Genomic DNA, 22,607 nt, shown 5'->3' with positions numbered 1-22,607 from the left:
GTTGAACCAGCCTTGCATCCCAGGGATGAAGCCCACTTGATCATGGTGGATAAGCTTTTTGATGTGTTGCTGAATCCGGTTTGCCAGTATTTTATTGAGGATTTTTGCATCGATGTTCATCAGGGATATTGGTCTAAAATTCTCTTTTTTTGTTGTGTCTCTGCCAGGCTTTGGTATCAGGATGATGTTGGCCTCATAAAATGAGTTAGGGAGGATTCCCTCTTTTTCTATTGATTGGAATAGTTTCAGAAGGAATGGTACCAACTCCTCCTTGTACCTCTGGTAGAATTCAGCTGTGAATCCATCTGGTCCTGGACTTTTTTTGGTTGGTAGGCTATTAATTATTGCCTCAATTTCAGAGCCTGCTATTGGTCTATTCAGGGATTCAACTTCTTCCTGGTTTAGTCTTGGAAGAGTGTAAGTGTCCAGGAAATTATCCATTTCTTCTAGATTTTCCAGTTTATTTGCGTAGAGGTGTTTATAGTATTCTCTGATGGTAGTTTGTATTTCTGTGGGGTCGGTGGTGATATCCCCTTTATCATTTTTAATTGCGTCGATTTGATTCTTCTCTCTTTTCTTCTTTATTAGTCTTGCTAGTGGTCTGTCAATTTTGTTGATCTTTTCAAATAACCAACTCCTGGATTCATTGATTTTTTGGAGAGTTTTTTGTGTCTCTATCTCCTTCAGTTCTGCTCTGATCTTAGTTATTTCTAGCCTTCTGCTAGCTTTCGAATGTGTTTGCTCTTGCTTCTCTAGTTCTTTTAATTGTGATGTTAGAGTGTCAATTTTAGATCTTTCCTGCTTTCTCTTGTGGGCATTTAGTGCTATAAATTTCCCTCTACACACTGCTTTAAATGTGTCCCAGAGATTCTGGTATGTTGTATCTTTGTTCTCATTGGTTTCAAAGAACATCTTTATTTCTGCCTTCATTTCGTTATGTACCCAGTAGTCATTCAGGAGCAGGTTGTTCAGTTTCCATGTAGTTGAGCGGTTTTGATTGAGTTTCTTAGTCCTGAGTTCTAGTTTGATTGCACTGTGGTCTGAGAGACAGTTTGTTATAATTTCTGTTCTTGTACATTTGCTGAGGAGTGCTTTACTTCCAATTACGTGGTCAATTTTGGAGTAAGTACGATGTGGTGCTGAGAAGAATGTATATTCTGTTGATTTGGGGTGGAGAGGTCTATAGATGTCTATTAGGTCTGCTTGCTGCAGAGATGAGTTCAATTCCTGGATATCCTTGTTAACTTTCTGTCTCGTTGATCTGTCTAATGTTGACAGTCGAGTGTTGAAGTCTCCCATTATTATTGTATGGGAGTCTAAGTCTCTTTGTAAGTCTCTAAGGACTTGCTTTATGAATCTGGGTGCTCCTGTATTGGGTGCATATATATTTAGGATAGTTAGCTCTTCCTGTTGAATTGATCCCTTTACCATTATGTAATGGCCTTCTTTGTCTCTTTTGATCTTTGATGGTTTAAAGTCTGTTTTATCAGAGACTAGTATTGCAACCCCCGCTTTTTTTTGTTCTCCATTTGCTTGGTAAATCTTCCTCCATCCCTTTATTTTGAGCCTATGTATGTCTCTGCATGTGAGATGGGTCTCCTGAATACAGCAGACTGATGGGTCTTGACTCTTTATCCAGTTTGCCAGTCTGTGTCTTTTAATTGGAGCATTTAGTCCATTTATATTTAAGGTTAAGATTGTTATGTGTGAACTTGATCCTGCCATTATGATATTAACTGGTTATTTTGCTCGTTAGTTGATGCAGTTTCTTCCTAGCCTCGATGGTCTTTACATTTTGGCATGTTTTTGCAATGGCTGGTACCGGTTGTTCCTTTCCATGTTTAGTGCTTCCTTCAGGGTCTCTTGTAAGGCAGGCCTAGTGGTGACAAAATCTCTAAGCATTTGCTTATCTGTAAAGGATTTTATTTCTCCTTCACTTATGAAACTTAGTTTGGCTGGATATGAAATTCTGGGTTGAAAATTCTTTTCTTTAAGAATGTTGAATATTGGCCCCCACTCTCTTCTGGCTTGGAGAGTTTCTGCTGAGAGATCTGCTGTTAGTCTGATGGGCTTCCCTTTGTGGGTAACCCGACCTTTCTCTCTGGCTGCCCTTAAGATTTTTTCCTTCATTTCAACTTTGGTGAATCTGGCAATTATGTGTCTTGGAGTTGCTCTTCTCGAGGAGTATCTTTGTGGCGTTCTCTGTATTTCCTGGATTTGAATGTTGGCCTGCCCTACTAGGTTGGGGAAGTTCTCCTGGATGATATCCTGAAGAGTGTTTCCAGCTTGGTTCCATTTTCCCCCTCACTTTCAGGCACCCCAATCAGACGTAGATTTGGTCTTTTTACATAATCCCATACTTCTTGCAGGCTTTGTTCATTTCTTTTTCTTCTTTTTTCTTTTGGTTTCTCTTCTCGCTTCATTTCATTCATTTGATCCTCAATGGCAGATACTCTTTCTTCCAGTTGATCGTATCGGTTACTGAAGCTTGTGCATTTGTCACGTATTTCTCGTGTCATGGTTTTCATCTCTTTCATTTCGTTTATGACCTTCTCTGCATTAATTACTCTAGCCATCAATTCTTCCACTTTTTTTTTCAAGATTTTTAGTTTCTTTGCGCTGGGTACGTAATTCCTCCTTTAGCTCTGAGAAATTTGATGGACTGAAGCCTTCTTCTCTCGTCTCGTCAAAGTCATTCTCCGTCCAGCTTTGATCCGTTGCTGGCGATGAGCTGCGCTCCTTTGCCGGGGGAGATGCGCTCTTATTTTTTGAATTTCCAGCTTTTCTGCCCTGCTTTTTCCCCATCTTTGTGGTTTTATCTGCCTCTGGTCTTTGATGATGGTGATGTACTGATGGGGTTTTGGTGTAGGTGTCCTTCCTGTTTGATAGTTTTCCTTCTAACAGTCAGGACCCTCAGCTGTAGGTCTGTTGGAGATTGCTTGAGGTCCACTCCAGACCCTGTTTGCCTGGGTATCAGCAGCAGAGGCTGCAGAAGATAGAATATTTCTGAACAGCGAGTGTACCTGTCTGATTCTTGCTTTGGAAGCTTCCTCTCAGGGGTGTACTCCACCCTGTGAGGTGTGGGGTGTCAGACTGCCCCTAGTGGGGGATGTCTCCCAGTTAGGCTACTCAGGGGTCAGGGACCCACTTGAGCAGGGATTCTGTCCCTTCTCAGATCTCAACCTCCGTGTTGGGAGATCCACTGCTCTCTTCAAAGCTGTCAGACAGAGTCGTTTGCGTCTGCAGAGGTTTCTGCTACGTTTGTTATTGTTTACTGTGCCCTGTCCCCAGAGGTGGAGTCTACAGAGACAGGCAGGTTTCCTTGAGCTGCTGTGAGCTCCACCCAGTTCGAGCTTCCCAGCAGCTTTGTTTACCTACTTAAGCCTCAGCAATGGCGGGCGCCCCTCCCCCAGCCTCGCTGCTGCCTTGCCGTGATATAGCAGACTGCTGTGCTAGCAATGAGGGAGGCTCCGTGGGTGTGGGACCCTCCCGGCCAGGTGTGGGATATGATCTCCTGGTGTGCCTGTTTGCTTAAAGCGCAGTATTGGGGTGGGAGTTACCCGATTTTCCAGGTGTTGTGTGTCTCAGTTCCCCTGGCTAGGAAAAGGGATTCCCTTCCCCCTTGCGCTTCCCAGGTGAGGCAATGCCTCGCCCTGCTTCAGCTCTCGCTGGTCGGACTGCAGCAGCTGACCAGCACCGATCGTCCGGCACTCCCCAGTGAGATGAACCCAGTACCTCAGTTGAAAATGCAGAAATCACCGGTCTTCTGTGTCGCTCGCGCTGGGAGTTGGAGACTGGAGCTGTTCCTATTCGGCCATCTTCGACCCTTATACTTAAAGATTGGTTCACAGCCTGGCTGTACATACAGTATTTTGTAGAAACTCTAAGCTAAGAATCTAAAAGCCTGAGTAAAGGTACTGGCTCTTGCTAACTAGAAAAAAAATGGTTTTATACTATATTACCAGAATTTTTTTTTTTTTTTTTGAGACCAAGTTTTACTCTTGTTGCCCAGGCTGGAGTGCAATGGCACAATCTCGGCTCACCACAACCTCCACCTCCTGGGTTCAAGTGATTCTCCTGCCTCAGACTCCCAAGTAGCTGGGATTACAGGCATGTGCCACCATGCCCAGCTAATTTTGTATTTTTAGTAGAGACAGGGTTTCTCCATGTTGGTCAGGCTGGTTACCAGAAATTTTTAACCCATTATCTACATAGTTATGTAACAAGATAATAAAAGTAATACATTTACAAACTATACATAGGTTAAATTATTAGCAGTGCTCATTCTATTCTTCTTTAAGTCTACATTTAGGTCATTTTTTTCTCCAGAAAGCATTGTCATTCAACAGATATTGATTAAGCCCCTGTCAATTGCCAAGAACTGTGCTTGTGTACTAGGAACTCCAAAGTGAAAAGACACTTGGAGTAATTTGGAGCAATCAGCTCCAAATCTGGAAAGAGACCGATATGTAGACAATTAACTACAGAAGCCTGAGAACTGCAAAAAGGAAGTATGTGCAAGGGTAGCAGAGATAAACCATTACCCAGGGAAGCTTCATTGAGGAGCAACATTCAAACGGGGCCTTCAAGGATGAATAAGAGTTTTCAGAGCTGTGAAACAGCATGAGAACTTGGTATCGCTGGCCTGTGTGCTCCAAAGTCAGTAAGAGAGGTAGGAGACAATGGAGAGGTAGAAAGGATCCAGGCTGTAGAGAGTTTTGCCTATTTTTACATTTTTTTACTAGCATTGTGACCTCAGGAAAGGCACAGTTACTGAACTGCAGGTACTCCATTTGTCAAATGTCGAGTATGACTGTTCCCACTCTTGAAAGTTGTTGTAAGGATTGGATTTGCACATGAGATAATGGATATGAAAAGACTTGGTGATAATATGCAGTCAATGTTAAGATTACACCTCTAAATTTGCCAGTGCACTTCTGTACCCAGACCATTTGTATGCCTTCTGGGGAGTTCACCCTCCTCACACTGCTTAGACCTCCAGGAAGCTTAAAGCTCACTTAATATATCAAGTTACAACAACTTTTGCTGAGTAATATTATTGTTTCTCCAAAATGGGACATAATAAGTTAATCTGTTTTCTGGATTTCTGTAATGGTGCCACATGCTGAGGGGTACAGAAAGAGTCACAGAATGTTAAACCTGAAAAGGAACTCAGAAAGGTTCTAATTTCACTCCCTCATCTGAGAGGTGGGGAAAGGTCGCCCTGAGAAGTAAGCGATTCATCCAGGACCACACCTTTAGTTAGTGGTGTTGCCAAGACTCCAGCCCAGATCTCCTCACTCAGTCCAATTTTGTTCCCACGACACCTTGCACCACTCATATGTCAAGTTGAACTATTTGAAATTGCTGAACATTCACCCATTTTTGACCTGAAGAAAATAACAATTTCCTCTGGATCAATCTAATAGAAGGACTCATTACTGATTCCCTCCCAAATGCTATCTCTTTCTATGATTTCTGCGGGTGAAGAACTGTTCTCTTCTTACTGAGAACTCTGCAAACTTAGGTTTAGGAATATTCTGTTTTCTAAAACTTCCACATCTATCTTCATATTTGATCCTTGTAATGGCACAGAAGGATCCTTATATAGCACAAAAGGTAAGAATCACTGGAAGAAAAAATTTAAGATACCACCATATTAATATTTTGAAAGCAAACGTAAATTATTTCACACAGCAATCACAAGATCAACTATGAAATAAGTGATACCAAGGACAGATGACGTACTTGGGTGTGGCACTCACCTGGGCAGTCATGAGCTCTCTGTGATGCTGATGGCCACATTTCCTTTCACTGCCTCAGAGCCCTATTTAGTCTACAAGCAGAGTCGCAATACGCTGTATCTGTGTCTTCTCAATAACGATAAATCAAGACTATGTTCTGGACAGTATGTTTAATTGCTAGATTGCTAAGGACACAGCAAACCCTGGTGTCCCTGGCCCTAGAGCATAGGGATCAAACATAGTCTTTACCACGAATAGGGAAGGGCAAGAAAACAGAGTGAGATTCAAAAGGAGAAGAGGACCCTCTAGTTCAGTACATGAAAGTACACAGTCACTTGCTCTGGACTCAAAATTGTATCCGAAAATTAGCATGATTTTTTGATCTCTAAATAAGTTGTTATACTAACTATATCATATTACATTTCTGGAAGAAAGAGTTTGTTTCAACCTCCTCCTTAAATCCTGCATCCTCCTGAGAAGAAGGTACAATGTCTTCTGCCTTCCAGTTAAGCCATGTGGAGCCTCAACTCCCAAAAAGAGATGGCCCATGTGGGCATGCAGCGTATTTCTACTTTGCTACTAATTGAAAGCTTCTGCTAATACAACTGTTTTTAAAAACTAATGTCTTGCTTTGAGACTTCTTTGAGTAGTTTTATTTTGTGTCAAAAGCAGAATGTGGTGTCCCTATTGAGGCGTGCAAAAGAATCTAAGAAAAGATTGGGGTCTTTATTATTTCACACTGTTTCTACTGTTCTTATATTGAAGAACACTATTTTAAGAAGGAGAAAAAGGGCATGAAAAACTTGTATTGTTATACATAGCACTACATGTTGGGTTTTTATTCTCCAAAACGGAGAGCCGAATATATTATCAAGACAGTTTGGGGACATCTCCAAAAAGAATACACCAAACACCTCTCAGTGAACAGAATTAGAGCTAGCAGGCTTGATACCTGCCACCTTCTGCTCTCCCCACCCACCAACCACATGAGCACAAACACCTCTCCCTCTACCACCTGTCCTACATGTCCAAAGATTGCAGCGGTGGATTTAAGAGCATTGTCTGTGAGTAGCATCTCTGCAGCTTAGGAGAATACAACTAGGAAAAGGACCACAGAAATCTCATCTCTTTGCTGTTCTTTTGGTTTTTCCCTCTTTTCTGAAAAACCTATGGGCTATTTTGTATGGTTTCACGAAATAGTCTATTGTTCCTCAACAAGAGAATGGATATGAGCCTGTAATGTTGGAGACTCCAAAAAGAGGGCCACCTATCCCTCTAAGCTCCAGGATGTGGGTGGTGGCACCCTGAAGCACTAAGAGGGCACAATCAGGGAGACCTGGGAAACAGTTGAATAAATAGAATTGAATTAAGCAAAAGCCTGAGAAATGGAAGTAGACAATCAAGTGGAATAATACCCTTATTTGGGAAGGGCATAGAGCAAATTTCAACCAAAAAGACACATTTTTTAAATTGCTACCAACAGATCCAGGAACATGGGAGATAGCCAGAGGAAGAAAATGGAGACCTAGCTGATATACAATTTGGCTTTTTCTGTTACCTAATTTGCCAATTCTTCTATTCCAGGTTACTTTCTTTTCCTTAAATGTATAGCTCTACTGGAAAAAAAAAGACCATTTTATTTATTATCTATAGACATGTAACTGGACCTGTGCATGTGAAGTCACAAGTCAGAGTAACACATTTCTCACTGTAAAGCATTTTCCAAATGACAATGATACTAACTGACACTATGCGACAATTGCTAAGTAAAGGTATTGTTTCCAAATGCATGATGAGTGGGTTCTTATGGAATTCAAATACACTTTAAAATGATATTACAGTGTGAGCTGTAGAAGCTAAATGCTTATGACAATGAAGCTATTTAAAAATCTATGAAGTATTAGAAAACATAAGTATATATAATGTTAATTTTTCTTTTAATTTTTTAAGCACCTAAGATAGAATATCCTAGTCAACTAAAATTTTTTCCAACTTCAAGTTATAAACATTTAACATTTGACAATGACTGCCACTTTATCATTTGGTAAATGACTTTACCTATTTGAGAGTCAGCATTTATTAAATGGATTTTCAAAATTTCTTTAGTGGTATATCATATTTTTTATTTTGTTTTTATTTTTGTGTTTATTTTTTAAATTATTGCATTTTTAAAAGAGGAGATTATATTAGAAATTAGAATTAGTAATTAAGTTATATCAAAATTAAGTCTTCCTAAATATAGTATTTAGGTAAAATACTTGATGTCTTTTTCCCATATTTTTTAACCCAATGGGAAATAATTGTGAAAACATAAATGTCATTATACTCTTCACATTTTGGTAAGTTATAAAATCTGCAGTTGGGTGTTTTGCTCTAGTATTACTTTAATAGTCACTTTCTAAGCCATTTCTTTTCCTCAAATTTCTATTTTTCTTCACTTTACTGTACACTCAAATCATTTTCTCATCCTGGCTGGTCCTATCAGAGCCTGTCTACTGACTCCTGTCTCCTTCAGCTTGACCATCTCTCCATCTTTTTTTTTTTTTTTTTTTTTTTTTTTTTTTGGTCAGGCTGCCCAGTGTCCAGTCTAATGTTTGCCTCATAATGGGCATTTGGTACATGTTGGTCCCTCTTTACTCTCATTTCCCAGTATGAGGTTATATGTTTTCCTTTCTTTATTTTTTTTAGAACATTAGGGCATCAATTTTATTCTATGTAGTTTTTTTAAAAAAAAAAAAAACAATTTTTTCTACTGTTTTTTGATGTGAAGAAAGGAATTTAATAATAAAAGCTTAAGTTATAAAGATGATATTTGTCCTGCACTCCCCTGCCTCTGAGGTCTCTCACACACAGTACTTCTTTGCACCTCTTTTACTCCCACTTTACAGATGAGGGAGCAGATGAGAAGTTGCCTAAGGCCAGAGAGCTACTATGTGAGTGAACAGATTGTCAGGTCTCGCCAACTGAACTTGACAACCTGATGCTTCCACTTTAAAATACTGTCTGAAAAAAGTATGATGGTAAATCAAACCCCACTAAATGGCTCTTCTTCATGACTTGTAAACTCTAATATTCTCACATGGAAAATAGTTTTATATTATGATTTTCCTTGGATTAATTTAGGCAATGCTAAGACTACCTTCTGAATTCAACAGAGAGTGTTTGATTTTCTATGCCAAATTCAAATCTAAAATGTTTTATCATTCTTGTAAAACACAGGTATGTGAGATATATGAAGATTTGTATCAGATTTAGTAAAATTATTTCATTTCACCTACACCAGTAGTTCTGAATCAATGGTGATTTCCCCCCCAGGGGACATTTGGCAATGTCTAAAGATAGTTTTGATTGTCACAATTGAGGATGAGGAGGAGCAGGGAGGGAATGCTGTTGGTATCTAGGAGGTAAAGGCCAGGGACGTTGCTGAGCATTCTGCAATGCACAGGGCTGCCGTCACAAGGGAATTATCCAGCCCATAATGTCAGTAGTACTGAGATGGGAAATCACGCACTAGAGTATAACTAGATACATAGCTACAACAGCTTAATTTAGCAAATAACAAAGTGTCATGCTTTGATGTGAAAATTATACTTACGCTTCAAGCTATTCTTTTTTACTTCTAGGTGATCATTTTATACCAGACTTCCACATTGTGATAAAACTAATTCAAAAATTTCTTATTTTCTATTCTGTAACTGATTTCTTTTTCTTCACTGGTTTCCAAATGCAACTGTCCTCAAAGTTTAGTTCTTGGTTCTCTTTTTCTACAGCATCTCCCTCATGATTTTTGCATAGTGTCCGCTACACAAAGTCCCTGACTTACATAAATTGGGTTTTCATACACTCCAGAATCTGCACTCTTATTTATTACACATTAAACCACCTCTCATACACAGAATACAATTGTTAATGCATCATCTGGCTGACGGCCTGCTGCTGGGTCTGAGGGAGGACGATGAGTGCTCCCAACTGAAGCCTGTGGGGGCATAGCTAAGGTCTAGGCAATGATCTCTCTGGCCTCCATTTGGAAGGACCACAGTGACATCCCCCACTCCATACCCCCTCACAATTCCCTGACTTCAGAATTCAGGGAGCCTGTAACTGACCCTCACACGAGGAGTCTCCGTCTTAGCAGGGTTTCCCTGGCCCAGACCACCTTCTCCCTTTCTAATATTTCATTTCCTTCCTCTCACACCCTTTCTCCAGCAAGTGATTATGCACAGCCAGAAGGGGACTCTCAGTCAGAGCCACACATGAGGAGGCAGGATGTGTCATGAAGACGCAGCCCTTTCCTCCAGCTTGCTTCTGGCTTGGAGTATCAAAGTCCAGGGGTGGCCAGCTGTCCATCAAGACCCCAGTAGCAGGTCTGAGAGAGGGTGGAAAAGGGTGGTGGCTGAATCAGCTAATTCAGAGTCCCCGGGGTATCTTATGACAGATACGCAGCTGGGGTCCCACTCGCTATAAATCTTCTTATGCAACTCCACAATTGCCTAGATCCTTTGAGAGTAATGCCTAACAAAATACAAAGATTGTACAATATATATTTAGCTCTCTATTGTTAAACTTTCAGAAACCCGACTTTCAGCCTCTCTCTCAGAAACTTCCTGCATAATAACTACTCCTGAATTTACATGTCTTGCCTTTGGCTGTCCCCAAAACTTTGTCCCATATATCCAAATATCTGATGAGCTTTTTGCACTTGGACTTCTTACCATCACATCAAAGCCAAATTAAAACCAAACTCCCAAGCTATCTTCCTTCCTGGCTTCTCTAAATCGGCTATTGCTATATCTATACTGCCATACTACTGTACCTACACAACTCCTCCAGCTGCCCTGTTTGGGCTCTATGAGTCATTTTTTACAGTCCCCGTAACTCTCAGAGCTGGTCATCTCCTACAGCCTGATGGTTCTTACTTCATTTTTCTTTAACCCATCTTTTCCCTTTCCACTGTCACTGTTTAATACTTAAGCTCTTATTATTTCATGAAGCCTGTCAACATCCTCTCTGAAGAGCTCCTACCTGACATGTCTTTTTATCTAAAACCCTTAGCACTGTGCCTGATGTATGGTTTGACTTCAAAGTAATTGCATATTGTGTAAATGAGCAAATAAACAGTTCTCTGTGAATAATTGATTTATGCATTCCAAAACAGCAATTTGTACTTATTTTCTCCTGTGTGTCCATTAAAATGTATGCATTGCATTGATATCAGTATAACCTTAATGGGCCCAGTGTCTTGAGTGCCTAGTGCATGCCAGGCATTATGCTAATCATTTTCACTTTCACTATTCAATGTCTTCTTATTCCTTTACAAACCCAACTAAGACAAAAATAAGTTCATTGCTGTGGGATTTTGTTGTTTTCATTGTTCTGTCCTCAACACTTAGAAGAGGGAACAGCATATGCCAGATGATCAATAAATATTTATGCAATAATTGAATGGATGGCTTAGTCAATTATAATATTTCATCAATCATCCTTCAGAAACCTAGAATATAACTTAGATCTACAAGAGAATTTTCCTAGTTGCAAACCTACAATTGCTATTTAAGTCCTATTAAATACCGTTGCTATTTAAATAAAGAAACTTATTATGGCATAGTAATAAGCTTTAGTAGTATCTCTAGGAGGCCAGAGAGACAGAATGACAGGACATGCAGCAAGAAAGAATGCCAACAGCACTCTGTGGATGACCATTGCCACTAGGTACAGTTGTCCCTGGACACTAGATCTCTGCTCCCAATGTCCATGAAAACCAAGTGCCTCCACTGCAACCCTCACCAATATGGGCTCTATGCAGTTGACCTGCAGCCTCCTCATATCGTACACTTTTAAATCAAAGTCTCAAGCTACATTGGCAGAGCCTAAGTCACAAGCTTATGCCCTAGCTGTTAGAGAGGCTGCATAATGATATTTTCTAATTCTTTCCAGTAGATCAGGCTTGTCCAACCCATGGCCTATGGGCTACATGCAGTCCAGGATGGATTTGAATGTGGTCCAACACAAATTCGTAAACTTTCTCAAAACATGAGTTTTTTTGTCACTTTTTTAGCTCATCAACTATCATTAGTGTAGTGTATTTTATGTGTGACCTAAGATAATTCTTCTTCTTCCAATGTGGCCCAGGGAAGCCAAAAGATTGGACACCCCTGCTATAGGAGATGGGACTCATCAAATCCTAAATCCTCCAATTATGGACAGGAAGTTCAAAAGCTGCAGAATAGTTACAAAACAAAATCATGTGACCTAATGAATACTACTGGCCAGAAAAAGCCAGTCCACCTTCTTAAGTACTGACTAATAGGTACTGATTCATAGGAATAAAAAGGGCACCAGAAGGGAATGGAGACCAAGTAGCCTTTGGTCATGACAGAATATTGATTAGTTTTAAAATATGGAAATATTTATTGTTGTGTTTGTTTTCCCTCTGACTGAAATATTCTTTCTCCCATTCTCTAATCAAATACTACCCCTTTAGAAAAGCCTTTTCTAACCACTCTATATAAAATATCACCTTCTGATTCTCCCAGTTATGCTTTATCCAACTATCCTGATTTTTGCATAGCACTTTCACCATCAACTATATTATACATTATTTGCTTATTGGCCCACTGGAAAGTAAGCTACACAAGAACAAGGATTTTTTTGATTTCACTGTTCTATCCTCAACACTTACAAGAGTCAATAGCATATAACAGGTATTCAATAAATATTGGTGGAATAACTGAATGGATGATTTAATTAATTAATTATAACTTTTCATCAATCCTCCTTCAGAAACCTAGACTATAACTTAGACCTACAAGAGAATTCTGGAGTGCATTAACACATTTTTTATTAATTATCAAGCCAAACAAACTGAAAGGATGCCTGAAATGTTTTTAGGTTACCAGAATTACTCTTTTTGTGGTAAATGCATGTATGTATTTTGACAATCAGAAATCTTCCTGAATCTATTCTGAAGTGGTCTTGTCATGCCTTAGAAACAGTACATTTTACTAAAGAATACTGTTACAAATTTTCAAGAACATACCATGCCCCGTGTAAGTTTCCTTCATTCTGCTTCCCCTAAGTCTACCTTCTTCTCCCTCCATATTAAAATGGCCCCTCTTTCTCTGCAGAAAGAATTCTACCCATCTCTCCTAGCCCAGTCATCCCAGGAAGTCTTCCTTTCTACTTATTTTGCTCCATTCATTTCTATCCACAATCATATTGCCCTTGTGTTGTAATTTAACAGTTTCATATACACGTCTTATTTTCTAGTTGGATTAGAGAATCCTGAAGGTCAATGCCCACACTAGGGAAATAAAAATGTATAAATATTATCTCTACTATTTAGAATTAGCCAGGCGTGGTAATGTTTGCCTGTAATCTCAGTTACTCAGGAGGCTGAGGCAGAAGAATCACTTGAACCTGGGAGGTGGAGGTTGCAGTGAGCTGAGACGGCGTTACTGCACTCCAGCCTGGGTGACAGAGCAAGACTCTGTCTAAATAAATAAATACAGCATTACAATAACACAGCTTTTCCGGATGTTTATGTCTGTAGTAAACTGGCAATTGCAATGGTAGCTCCTTCAAGATTTAAGCATTAGGAACTAAGCCAGCCCCAGAATCAAATAGTATTGTCTTTGGCACAAATTTGCATTTAATTGGAATAAAATAACATTTTTAGCAGAGAGCAAGAAGTTAGTATTTGGGATCAATTTGTAGGATATGACCAATACATCAGGGAGCCATTTATCTCTGATTTGTGTTGCTTTATAGAGAAGGGGAAAGAGAAAATACTTTAATGAAAACTCTCTTCTGCTCTAGCATCACCATTAATTATTTTGACTTCTGATAGACAGTCTTTTTTCTGGCCAATACATGTACTTACTACATTTTAGCCACTGGTATCTTTAGGCCAAAACCCCATTGAGTTGTTCCTTAGCTATTAATTTCTTTATTTCTAAGGTTAATGTTTTTAAGGAATAATAATAAATAGAGCTTTAAAACATCTGTAGATGGTCTTCACCTTCTTGGATCCATCTAGAACTAGAAACAATTCCTACCAGCCTCTTTCTCCTAACATACTTGATTTAAAGTAGGTTCCCCTTAAATGTTTTGAAACATAGAATATTTCTTATTTATCCCAGACCATGTTTATATTTCTCATTTCTCTAGGAAGTGAATTGATATGGTGCCTAACAGCAAGCATGTGGTCACAGAAAGCATTGATTAGCCAGTGATATCAGGTTACAGTGACTAAGGAGCTCATGCTTGAAGAGGATGATGCTTTCATATTTTCTTAACTTGCCCAAGGCATACTAAAATTTCAACAAAATGTAACAATAGTGTTGTTTGGTATGGGGGCAGGCAAAATATAGGCAGATTGCAAAGGAATATGAAATGTGACAGGAAAGTGCTTTAAAAAGAAAAATGTTATAATAAAAGAAGAGTTTCAAGTTCTAACACAGGCTGTTCCAATGAAACTAGCCACTTGTTAAAAGATGTATTAACCAGTCAGCAGTGAAAGCAAAGTCAAAAGAAGCAATATAGCCTGGCGTAAATCAATCCTCTGCTGTTTTAAAACCATGATGATTAGAACCCACATTTATTGAGCACCTCGTTTGTGCCAGGCATTTGGTAGCATTATTTTCTTTGATTCTCACAACAATCCGATCGAGCACATAATGCTATTATCACATTTACTGATGAAGAAACTGAAGACCCATAATTTGCTCATGATCAAATGGCTCATAAGTGGCAGGCTTAGAACCTGGGTCCATGTGACTCAGGAACCTGTGCTCTTCATCACAAGACTACAAATTAGCTGTTTGGAATCTGGAAACGTTTCTGTCTCTAATTGTTAAACCCTTCTCACTGTGCATGTTTTTATTCAGAGGGTCTGATCTGCAATCGATTTTTCCTACTTTGCTTTTGAAGTGTTTGCATTGCATTGATCCCTAACCCATAGGAATGGCAGCTCAGAGTGAAAGACAGAGCACTGGAGTAGCAGACTGCAAAACTGGCCTCACCACTCACCTGTGGGGACCTGGTCAAATTGCCTCATCCTCCTGAAACTGTTTGTCCAGTTATAAATTGAGACTAATATTTGCCATACTCTGTAATGGGTTTGTAGAATAAAACATGTGACAGTATATAAAAGAACTTTGAAAAAGACACAAAAAAAGTAAATATAAACTATTACCAAGACACAGGATTTCAAAATCTAAAGGACTACATACATAAATAGTTAAAGTGTTTTCTAACTGTAAACAATATGGTTTTTTAAAAAATAGCAGTAGGATTTGGGGCACGTTTATTTGTCTTATTTGTCTTACATTTTTCTGTATTTATCAGAATATCCACAATAGTATCAATAATGTTATTTTTTAAAGAGAGAGAAAACTACAGAGAGTAAACATGAAAATCAACATACACATTTATCTTGCAGTTACACATCAGTGAGTTCCTGTAAGCCCAAGTAGGATTAAATCTCAGTGCTTGTTTTCTACTGATCCTTCTTTGCAACTATAGATCAGAACCTGCAGTGCGAAGGAGGGCTGAGGCCAGCTTCCCTCTTTCCATGCTCATGGTTCCCCTCCCTTACTACCAAGGCCTTGCTCTTCCCAGGTTGACTCTAGAGAGAGAGGAGATAAGGTAGGCAGAGCACAGTCTAGTATAGAGAGTATCACTGCCATCTGCTCTTGGAGGTCCCTGGGTGGCAGCCCTTTAAAGGGGGACCCCTTTACTTAGTGTTTTCATGGGTTCCTTGAAGATTCCTATCTTTGGAGCCTCCTTGTCTCTTACCACCTGTGCAACCCATGGGAATCTGGTGGTTGGCTCCCAGCTTCCTTTCTGCGGAAATCCTGTTGCCTCCTTAACTGGCCCTATTGGGCGGATGACCCACCTCTAGTCCATACACCTGCTTTCTTTGTCCTGCTCTTCACAGCTACTCTATTGCTTCCCAATGCAGCGTTCTCCACTCACTCCTTTACCCTGCCAATCTTTTTTGGAAATGAGTAAGTCACATAGACTCCAACTGTAGAAGGAGATGTCAAGCCCTCCAGGAGGTTCCCTGAAGCCCTGTAGGCTGAAGGTCAAGGCTGTAGCCCCATCTCATACCCATATCCTTTTTGGTCATAATAGGGATTTCCACCAGAGCATCAGCTTTTTCTAAAGTATTCTCTTCACAAATTCTTTTTCTTTTCCACACGCTGCCCCATTTTGATATGCTTGATCTGATTAAGGGGTCCAGTAACTGTGGCACTGGTTAGTAAAGCTCTATTTGATAAAGTTCATACACAGTCACTTTGGTATCTGATATCTATCATACTGGCCCATCAGTTGAAACTCAGTCATAAAGATTTCTACTTCAACATCTTTTCAGAGGTGATTATTTGCAGCAACCACTCCACAGATGAGGGAGACCTTCTCTTGCTACCAATACACAAACCTTACACAGCCACAATAAGGGGCTGGGTTGATCTTTCAGAAAGAGGCCAGTGACTTGGTGTGGACAAGAGGAAATAAGATAGAGCTCTTATATCCCTTGTCTATTGTCCTCTTCATGGGTAGTTTTTAAACGTTAGAGTGTATAGGTTCAATGCATCATACTATGTCCTGAAAGTGATAAAATAAGTAAATATAATGTCGGTATTATCTTCAAGGAACTTCCAGACTAATATGAGATCAAATGGATGCTCAAATAATACAAACGAGTAAGTTAAGGGCAGAGAAAAAATTGAGGAGGCAGAGAGAGTGGAAGTGAACAAGACAGGCAGGGAGAAAAGGATAGAGGTGTTGAGTATGACCTGAATTTAAAACTACCAAGCTCTGGCTCTTTGGAACCCTGATGCACAAGACCCTTTGGGAACAGGAGGCATCTGGCTCCCTCTAGATTAAGCAGGGGGAATAGGGGTTAAGATGACGCTCATGACATCCTCTAGCAAAGCAAAGAACATTTCCTCTCTCCACCAAAAAAATAAAATAAAATAAAACAAGAGTATGTTTTGAAACCCCTGATTTCAGAAGCAAAATGCACACCTTGATCATTGACTTTTGCCATCAAATACTCCAGCTGACTTTTCCTTTGCCCCTATCAATTACAGGAGGAAATAAACTAACAAATCAACCTTTCCATCTAAACTGGGCTTGGATTTGTTTGGAGAAAGAGTACTATATTGTGGATGAAGACTCCACATTCTTAGAAGTGACACTTACACGCAGAGGATACCTTGGAGAAACATCATTTATCAGTAAGTAACTTTGGATTGGTTGTTGGTAAAACGTCATGGAAACATGAAATCTAGGACTAAACCTAATTATAAGAAAGTATACTGAAAGAGAATAAATAACTGGTTTGGAGAAATCTCTAAAAAAGTGTCTGTGAAATTATGCGTTGGTTTTTGCTCCATGTGAGTTATGGGGCTTAGATATATATCAATTTTTATCATCCTTTCCCTGTTTTTCTCTTTCTAGCAAGTTACATCTTTCTCTCTTTTATAACTCACCAGTCCCCAGGAAAATTAAGACAGTTCATAGCCATCCCACAATCTTCAAGTCACTCAATTTCCTTCAAAGTTGTTTTAAGCATATATTTTTAGCCTTAGTTCTAGCTATTTCTTTTGAAAAATTATTTATGAGTACATGATCCATTACTGTGTTTAGTTCTATATATTTCTTTTGATTATGTATAATTGTTTTAACCTTGCTAGTAGGTTATAAATTCCTTGAGGACATGTACTATGTCGAATTTCTTTATGTTCTACAAGGACCTAGTACAGAAATATGTCTTCTTGGAGTAAACACATACATAGTGCGTGCATAATATATCTCATTATCATCATTAATAATTAACAGTAGTTGTTCTAATAAGGCATTGCATTTTCATAACATCTTTAGCTGCCAGAACTTTCAGAGATCATTTTGCCTTTATTTACATAATCTATTAAGAAGACAGATAGGAGTATATTGTCTTCATTTTATAAATAAGCATTGAGTTTCCCTGACATGCAGGACCCCAGAGCTCAGGCAGTATATCAAAACTGTTGGAGAGAAGCCAGGGAAGAAATGAGCTGGGGAGAAAACAAGCAATCAAGAAAAGGCAGACTTTCCCTAGTCTCCGCTCCAGGCCCAGAGCTCCTAAAATAGGACTGTTCTCCTAGGAGAAGGGGTCAGCCAAAGAGCACCCTGATTTCTGGGTGGCCCTCAGCCTCGGCCTACATTCCAGGTTACTACATCAACACATGGTAGAACTCGCTGCCAGGAATGTCAGCTGAAATATGCCTCCCTCCTCTTGTCAGGCCCTACTTCCACAATTCTTTATCTCAAGGCCTTCTTGTGAGTTTGGGTTAAAATGTCAAGAAGCATTTTTATATCCTGACCCAAGAAAAAAAAGTTCATCTGCTCAGAACCATTTCAATGTTTGCCCTAACTGAACCCTTTGGAAATCCTTCTGGCCACCCTGTCCAAAGCAGCACCCCTGCCATACTCTATCTCCATGCACTGCTGTATGGTTCTTCATAGCACTTACCATAATTGGCATGGATCATGTGTCTATTTGTCTTCCCAAGTAGATTTCAGCTTTATAAGGTCAGGAACTACATCTTGGGTTATGTCCAACCTCAAGAACAGCATGGGGCATATGGTAGTCACCAATATTTGTTGTTAAGTAAACTACAGCCAGGCCTTTTGTTTGGTAAATACTCTTTAAAAGCACAATACTACTCAACATCACAGACAGGAACCTCTAAAGCATCTCACTCAGACAATCCAGAAAGTCCTCCTGATGCCCCCGCTTACTCCACCCCAGGCTAATAGTCGAACCACAAGATCCAGAAGAAAAAAACAAAATGGTAGAGTTTGACCTCCTGCTCTGTCACTTACTCTTTTTTGTGACTTTCAAAAGAGTTCAGTTTCCTTACGTGTAAGTAAATTATCCACCTCACGATGTGTTTAAGGGGAATTTGTAATAATGATTATAAATCAATCTAGCACGGTTCTTGGCATACCGCCAATGCTCAATAAGTGATAAATACCATTCCGTGGCACTCATCAAACACAATTAAAATCACCTGTTTATCTGTTTGCCTCTTCCAAAATTGAAAACCTCTTGAGGGTAGTGGTGGCTGTGCCTAATTCTGTGTGACATCCTCAGCACTTCACACAGAGACAATGTTCACCAAACATTAAGTAAACGCCATGTGCCTGCTTCATTCCTATAGCAGCGCCACTTAGCTCTATCTAAGCTTTGGCTGAGGATACCATTCACTCTTCTTTATGTTCTCCACTTCCAACATGTGGCCAAAGGAGGCTCTTCCTAAATACTGAACATTCACTCTCGGTCACAAAATTGATATTAATGCAGGCTTTCTTCAGCAGATTTGCAAAGGCAACACGAGCTATCCTACCTTTGAAATTATTTTCAGGCTCTATAGCTTCATGTATCTTTTACAAGGTTTCAGATTATTTGAGAATGAGGCCAAGGAATTGCATGAGGGGGCTATTAATCTTATTTTATATCAAGTTTTCACCAGAGCTGGTGTCAAGTTACCGTATTTGATTTCACACATCCACACAACTGCAGAATGTAACTAACCCTTATATTGAGACCTACAGTGGTGAGGCAGGGGTATTGTTTTCTTGGTGTGTTAAAATCAAGACCAAACAATATTAGAATGCTGCTTGAACACTTTGGGTTAAGAAGAAGGTCTGTTTAGTCTTGATGGGATAGCATCTTTCATCATTGTATCTCACATTGGATATTTTAACACTATTTTGTTGTTGTTGTTGTTTAGTATCTTCAGTAAGTTACTAATTACTATTTCCTAACAGAGCTCAAATCTCTCACCTCTCTCCATTTTCACCAACATTGCACTAATTGCCTGAAAAATTCCTAAGCATTCTCTTACAATCAAAAAATCACTAAACATATGAGGAAACAAGACGCCATGAGTAAGAATCAGCAAGAGAAAACAACCTTTGGGGTCATTCTTCCAAAGACTGCAGAAATTGAAATTATCAGATACAAAATGTTCACTCAAAAATTTTTTATTGAATACCTACTACATGCCATGTACTGTCCTAATTCCCAGGAATTCATCAGTGAACACAAGGTCAAAGATCTCTACCTCCATAGAGCTCATATTCTACTATCTTTCTCTTGAGACTATGAACTTTCTGGGGGCTGGGACAATTTTTTATTCATCTCTGAATCCCCAGCATCTGGTAGAGTTTGGCACATCAGAGGATCTCCATAAGCATGTGCTAGAATAAATAAGTTAAATAAGACTGTTCTCTGTTCTTTCTGTCAATCCCCTTTCCATGTTTTCTTCTCAATTCTATTCAATTCTGCTTACTTATACTCTCTTAGCCAAGAAAGATCATTTACAGGTGTCTTTTGGGAGCATTAAAAGAAACAATTTCTATGTTATCTACTTTTGTTAACAATAGAAACCACTTTGAAAGGAGACTATGCCTTCAGTCACTTGACTTTATATTTATAGGTTTTTTTATTTTTATTCAGGCATTGGTACCAAAGATGAAACTGCAAAAAGAGACAAAGATTTCAAATGGAAGACCAATAAACAGGTCCAATTCAATCCTGGACAGACTACAGCCACATGGAGGGTGAGAATCATACCTGACAATGAATATGAGACTTCAGAGACCTTCCAGATCATTCTGTCGGAACCTCTCATGGCTGTACTGGAGTTTCCTGAAATGGCAACGGTTGAAATTGTGGACCCTGGAGATGGTATGTGATACTGATTGATTTGCTTTATTAACCAGTACAGGTTCTTGGCTCCATTTCCAGCATTCACACTTCCCTCAGGCTCTGTAAGCCACTAGATGTGTTCATATCCATTTAGGATTTAAAGTGAAGTAAGTTACTTTATAGACAATAATTTTTCGTTTGCTCTCAGGATTTTTGAAAGAGAATACAGGAGGATTAAAATGAGGAGGATCTGTACCAGCATTCCTGTAATATATATACAAGATCTTACTGCAGGCTTTCTACACACCATAGGTACCAAGCAGCTCTGCTCCCAGATGGCTAATCCTCAGGGTTCATTCCAGGGCCACCATCTTTTCACAGCCAGATTAAATGAGAACTTAGATATCCATTGTCCTAGATGTGGCTCCTGGAGCCAACTCATTTGTTTCAACATGTGTTCCCTGAAGTTCTGTTATTATTGTACATAATGTCCTTGAATTCATTGGTTCATTTTATGGATTCATTCTTTCAGCAAATATCTCCCCAGATAAATTAAAAGGAAAAAAAAATCTAAGCAGTAATTATACTGCTTGCTGCCCCTTTTTTGGAAGTAGAAGAATATTCCCTAAAGGGGGGTGGGGATTAGTGTTCATCTTTGAATTTTAATTAAGTACATTGATTACACACAGTAGTTAAAAGAGGTCATGTAGCACCTGGAAGTGCGTAGCTTACAACCAGGGAGCAGGCCTTAAGTTCCACAAGACGCAGTGAAGAATCCCTGCATTAACATGCTCTGAACTACATAAGAGAACGTTAGTGTAATAGACATCTACAGGGGATGGAAAGCTTTCCATGGTCAAACAAGTCTAGGAACTATTTCAAACTTCATCCCTCTTTTTAGGCATCATAATTCATGTTAGCATATTTAAGATTCTGAGAAACTCTCCTATAAGGAAACCGATTTAGTTTAGTTTAGTTTTGTTAGTTTGAACTGTGGATTTTTTTTTTTCATCATCTCCAAGGAATGTCTTTTAAAATCTCTAAGTTCCAGTTTTCTTAAAACATAATTTGAGAAGTAGTGTTCATATGCTCTGCACTTTGGCAGGTACAAAAGAAGTAGAAAACATTGCCCCCACCACCTAATGAACAAGGTATCAGACCAGTTTTGTTGAGAACAACACTTCGATACATGAATCAGTTATGAAGTAAATGTAAGACACATGGGAGAAACACTAAGAGTTCAAGGAGAAGAATATAGGTCATCATGGTCCCAAGTAATTAAGGCTTATGAAAGAGGCAGGGTTTGAGCTGAATCTTGAAAAATAAATGGGATTTTGATTAGAAGAGCAGATAGAAACAGGCTTTCCAGATTGGAAAAAACAGAGGGCATGACTGAATAACTTAGTCCTATTGTATCAATTTTTTTCATACGACATTGATAACTTTAATTTACTTTTAGCTTCTTCCATGATGCCAACGTTTTGAATTGAAAGATGTCAAGATAGTAGACTACCATATAGGTAAAATGGAGGAAAGAAAATTATCACTGGTCTTTTCTCCCTGTGCCTCAGGGTCAGTGTCTTCCTGGAGGTTGATACTTGTATCTGTTGAAGCTAATGTAGGCAGAAAAGTAAAAAAGAAAAAAATTAATATATAATAGCTAGATAATTTAACATTGAATTCTGAATTATCATTTAGTAATAGTTCCAAAATGAAAAAAAAAAAAATGGTGATTGCCAGCTGGGTGCAGTGGCTCATTCCTGTAATCTCAGCACTTTGGGAGGCTGAGACAGGCAGATCACTTGAGTCCAGGAGTTCGAGACCAGCCTGGCCAACGTGGTGAAACCCCGTCTCAATTAAAAATACAAAATTTAGCCAGACCTGGTAGCGCATGCCTGTAATCCCAGCTACTCAAGAGGCTGAGGCATGAGAATTGCTTGAACTCAGGAGGCAAAGGTTTCAGTGAGCTGAGATCACGAAATTGCACTCCTCCAGCCTGGGTGACAGAACAAGATCCTGTCTCAAAAAAATACGTATGCATATATGATTGCCTACAATCTTTTCCCTTTTAGCTTGCATCACTAAAAGGAAGAATCTAGGTGTATATATAACATAAGGAAAAGAACTGAGGAAATAAAATGTGGTTTCATAGATAGTTA

The 22,607-nt window shown here is 39.2% G+C and overlaps 1 protein-coding gene across 2 annotated transcripts in view; it reads left to right on the top strand.

Moving 5' to 3' along the window:
• The window catches only part of FREM3 (FRAS1 related extracellular matrix 3), a 114,921-nt gene that overhangs the window by 54,866 nt on the left and 37,448 nt on the right, over positions 1-22,607 (top strand). For both annotated transcript variants that reach the window (XM_065545541.2, XM_005555992.5), the window contains exons 3-4: positions 16,841-16,987; positions 20,257-20,487. In XM_065545541.2, coding sequence (XP_065401613.1) covers positions 16,841-16,987; positions 20,257-20,487 — 378 coding nt within the window. The remainder of the gene's footprint in view (positions 1-16,840; positions 16,988-20,256; positions 20,488-22,607) is intronic.

Source organism: Macaca fascicularis, chromosome 5 (assembly GCF_037993035.2).
Source record: "Macaca fascicularis isolate 582-1 chromosome 5, T2T-MFA8v1.1".
Taxonomy (NCBI): Eukaryota; Metazoa; Chordata; class Mammalia; order Primates; family Cercopithecidae; genus Macaca; species Macaca fascicularis.
The sequence above is the reverse complement of the archived record's forward strand: the minus strand, read 5'-3'. Positions and strand labels throughout refer to the sequence as shown.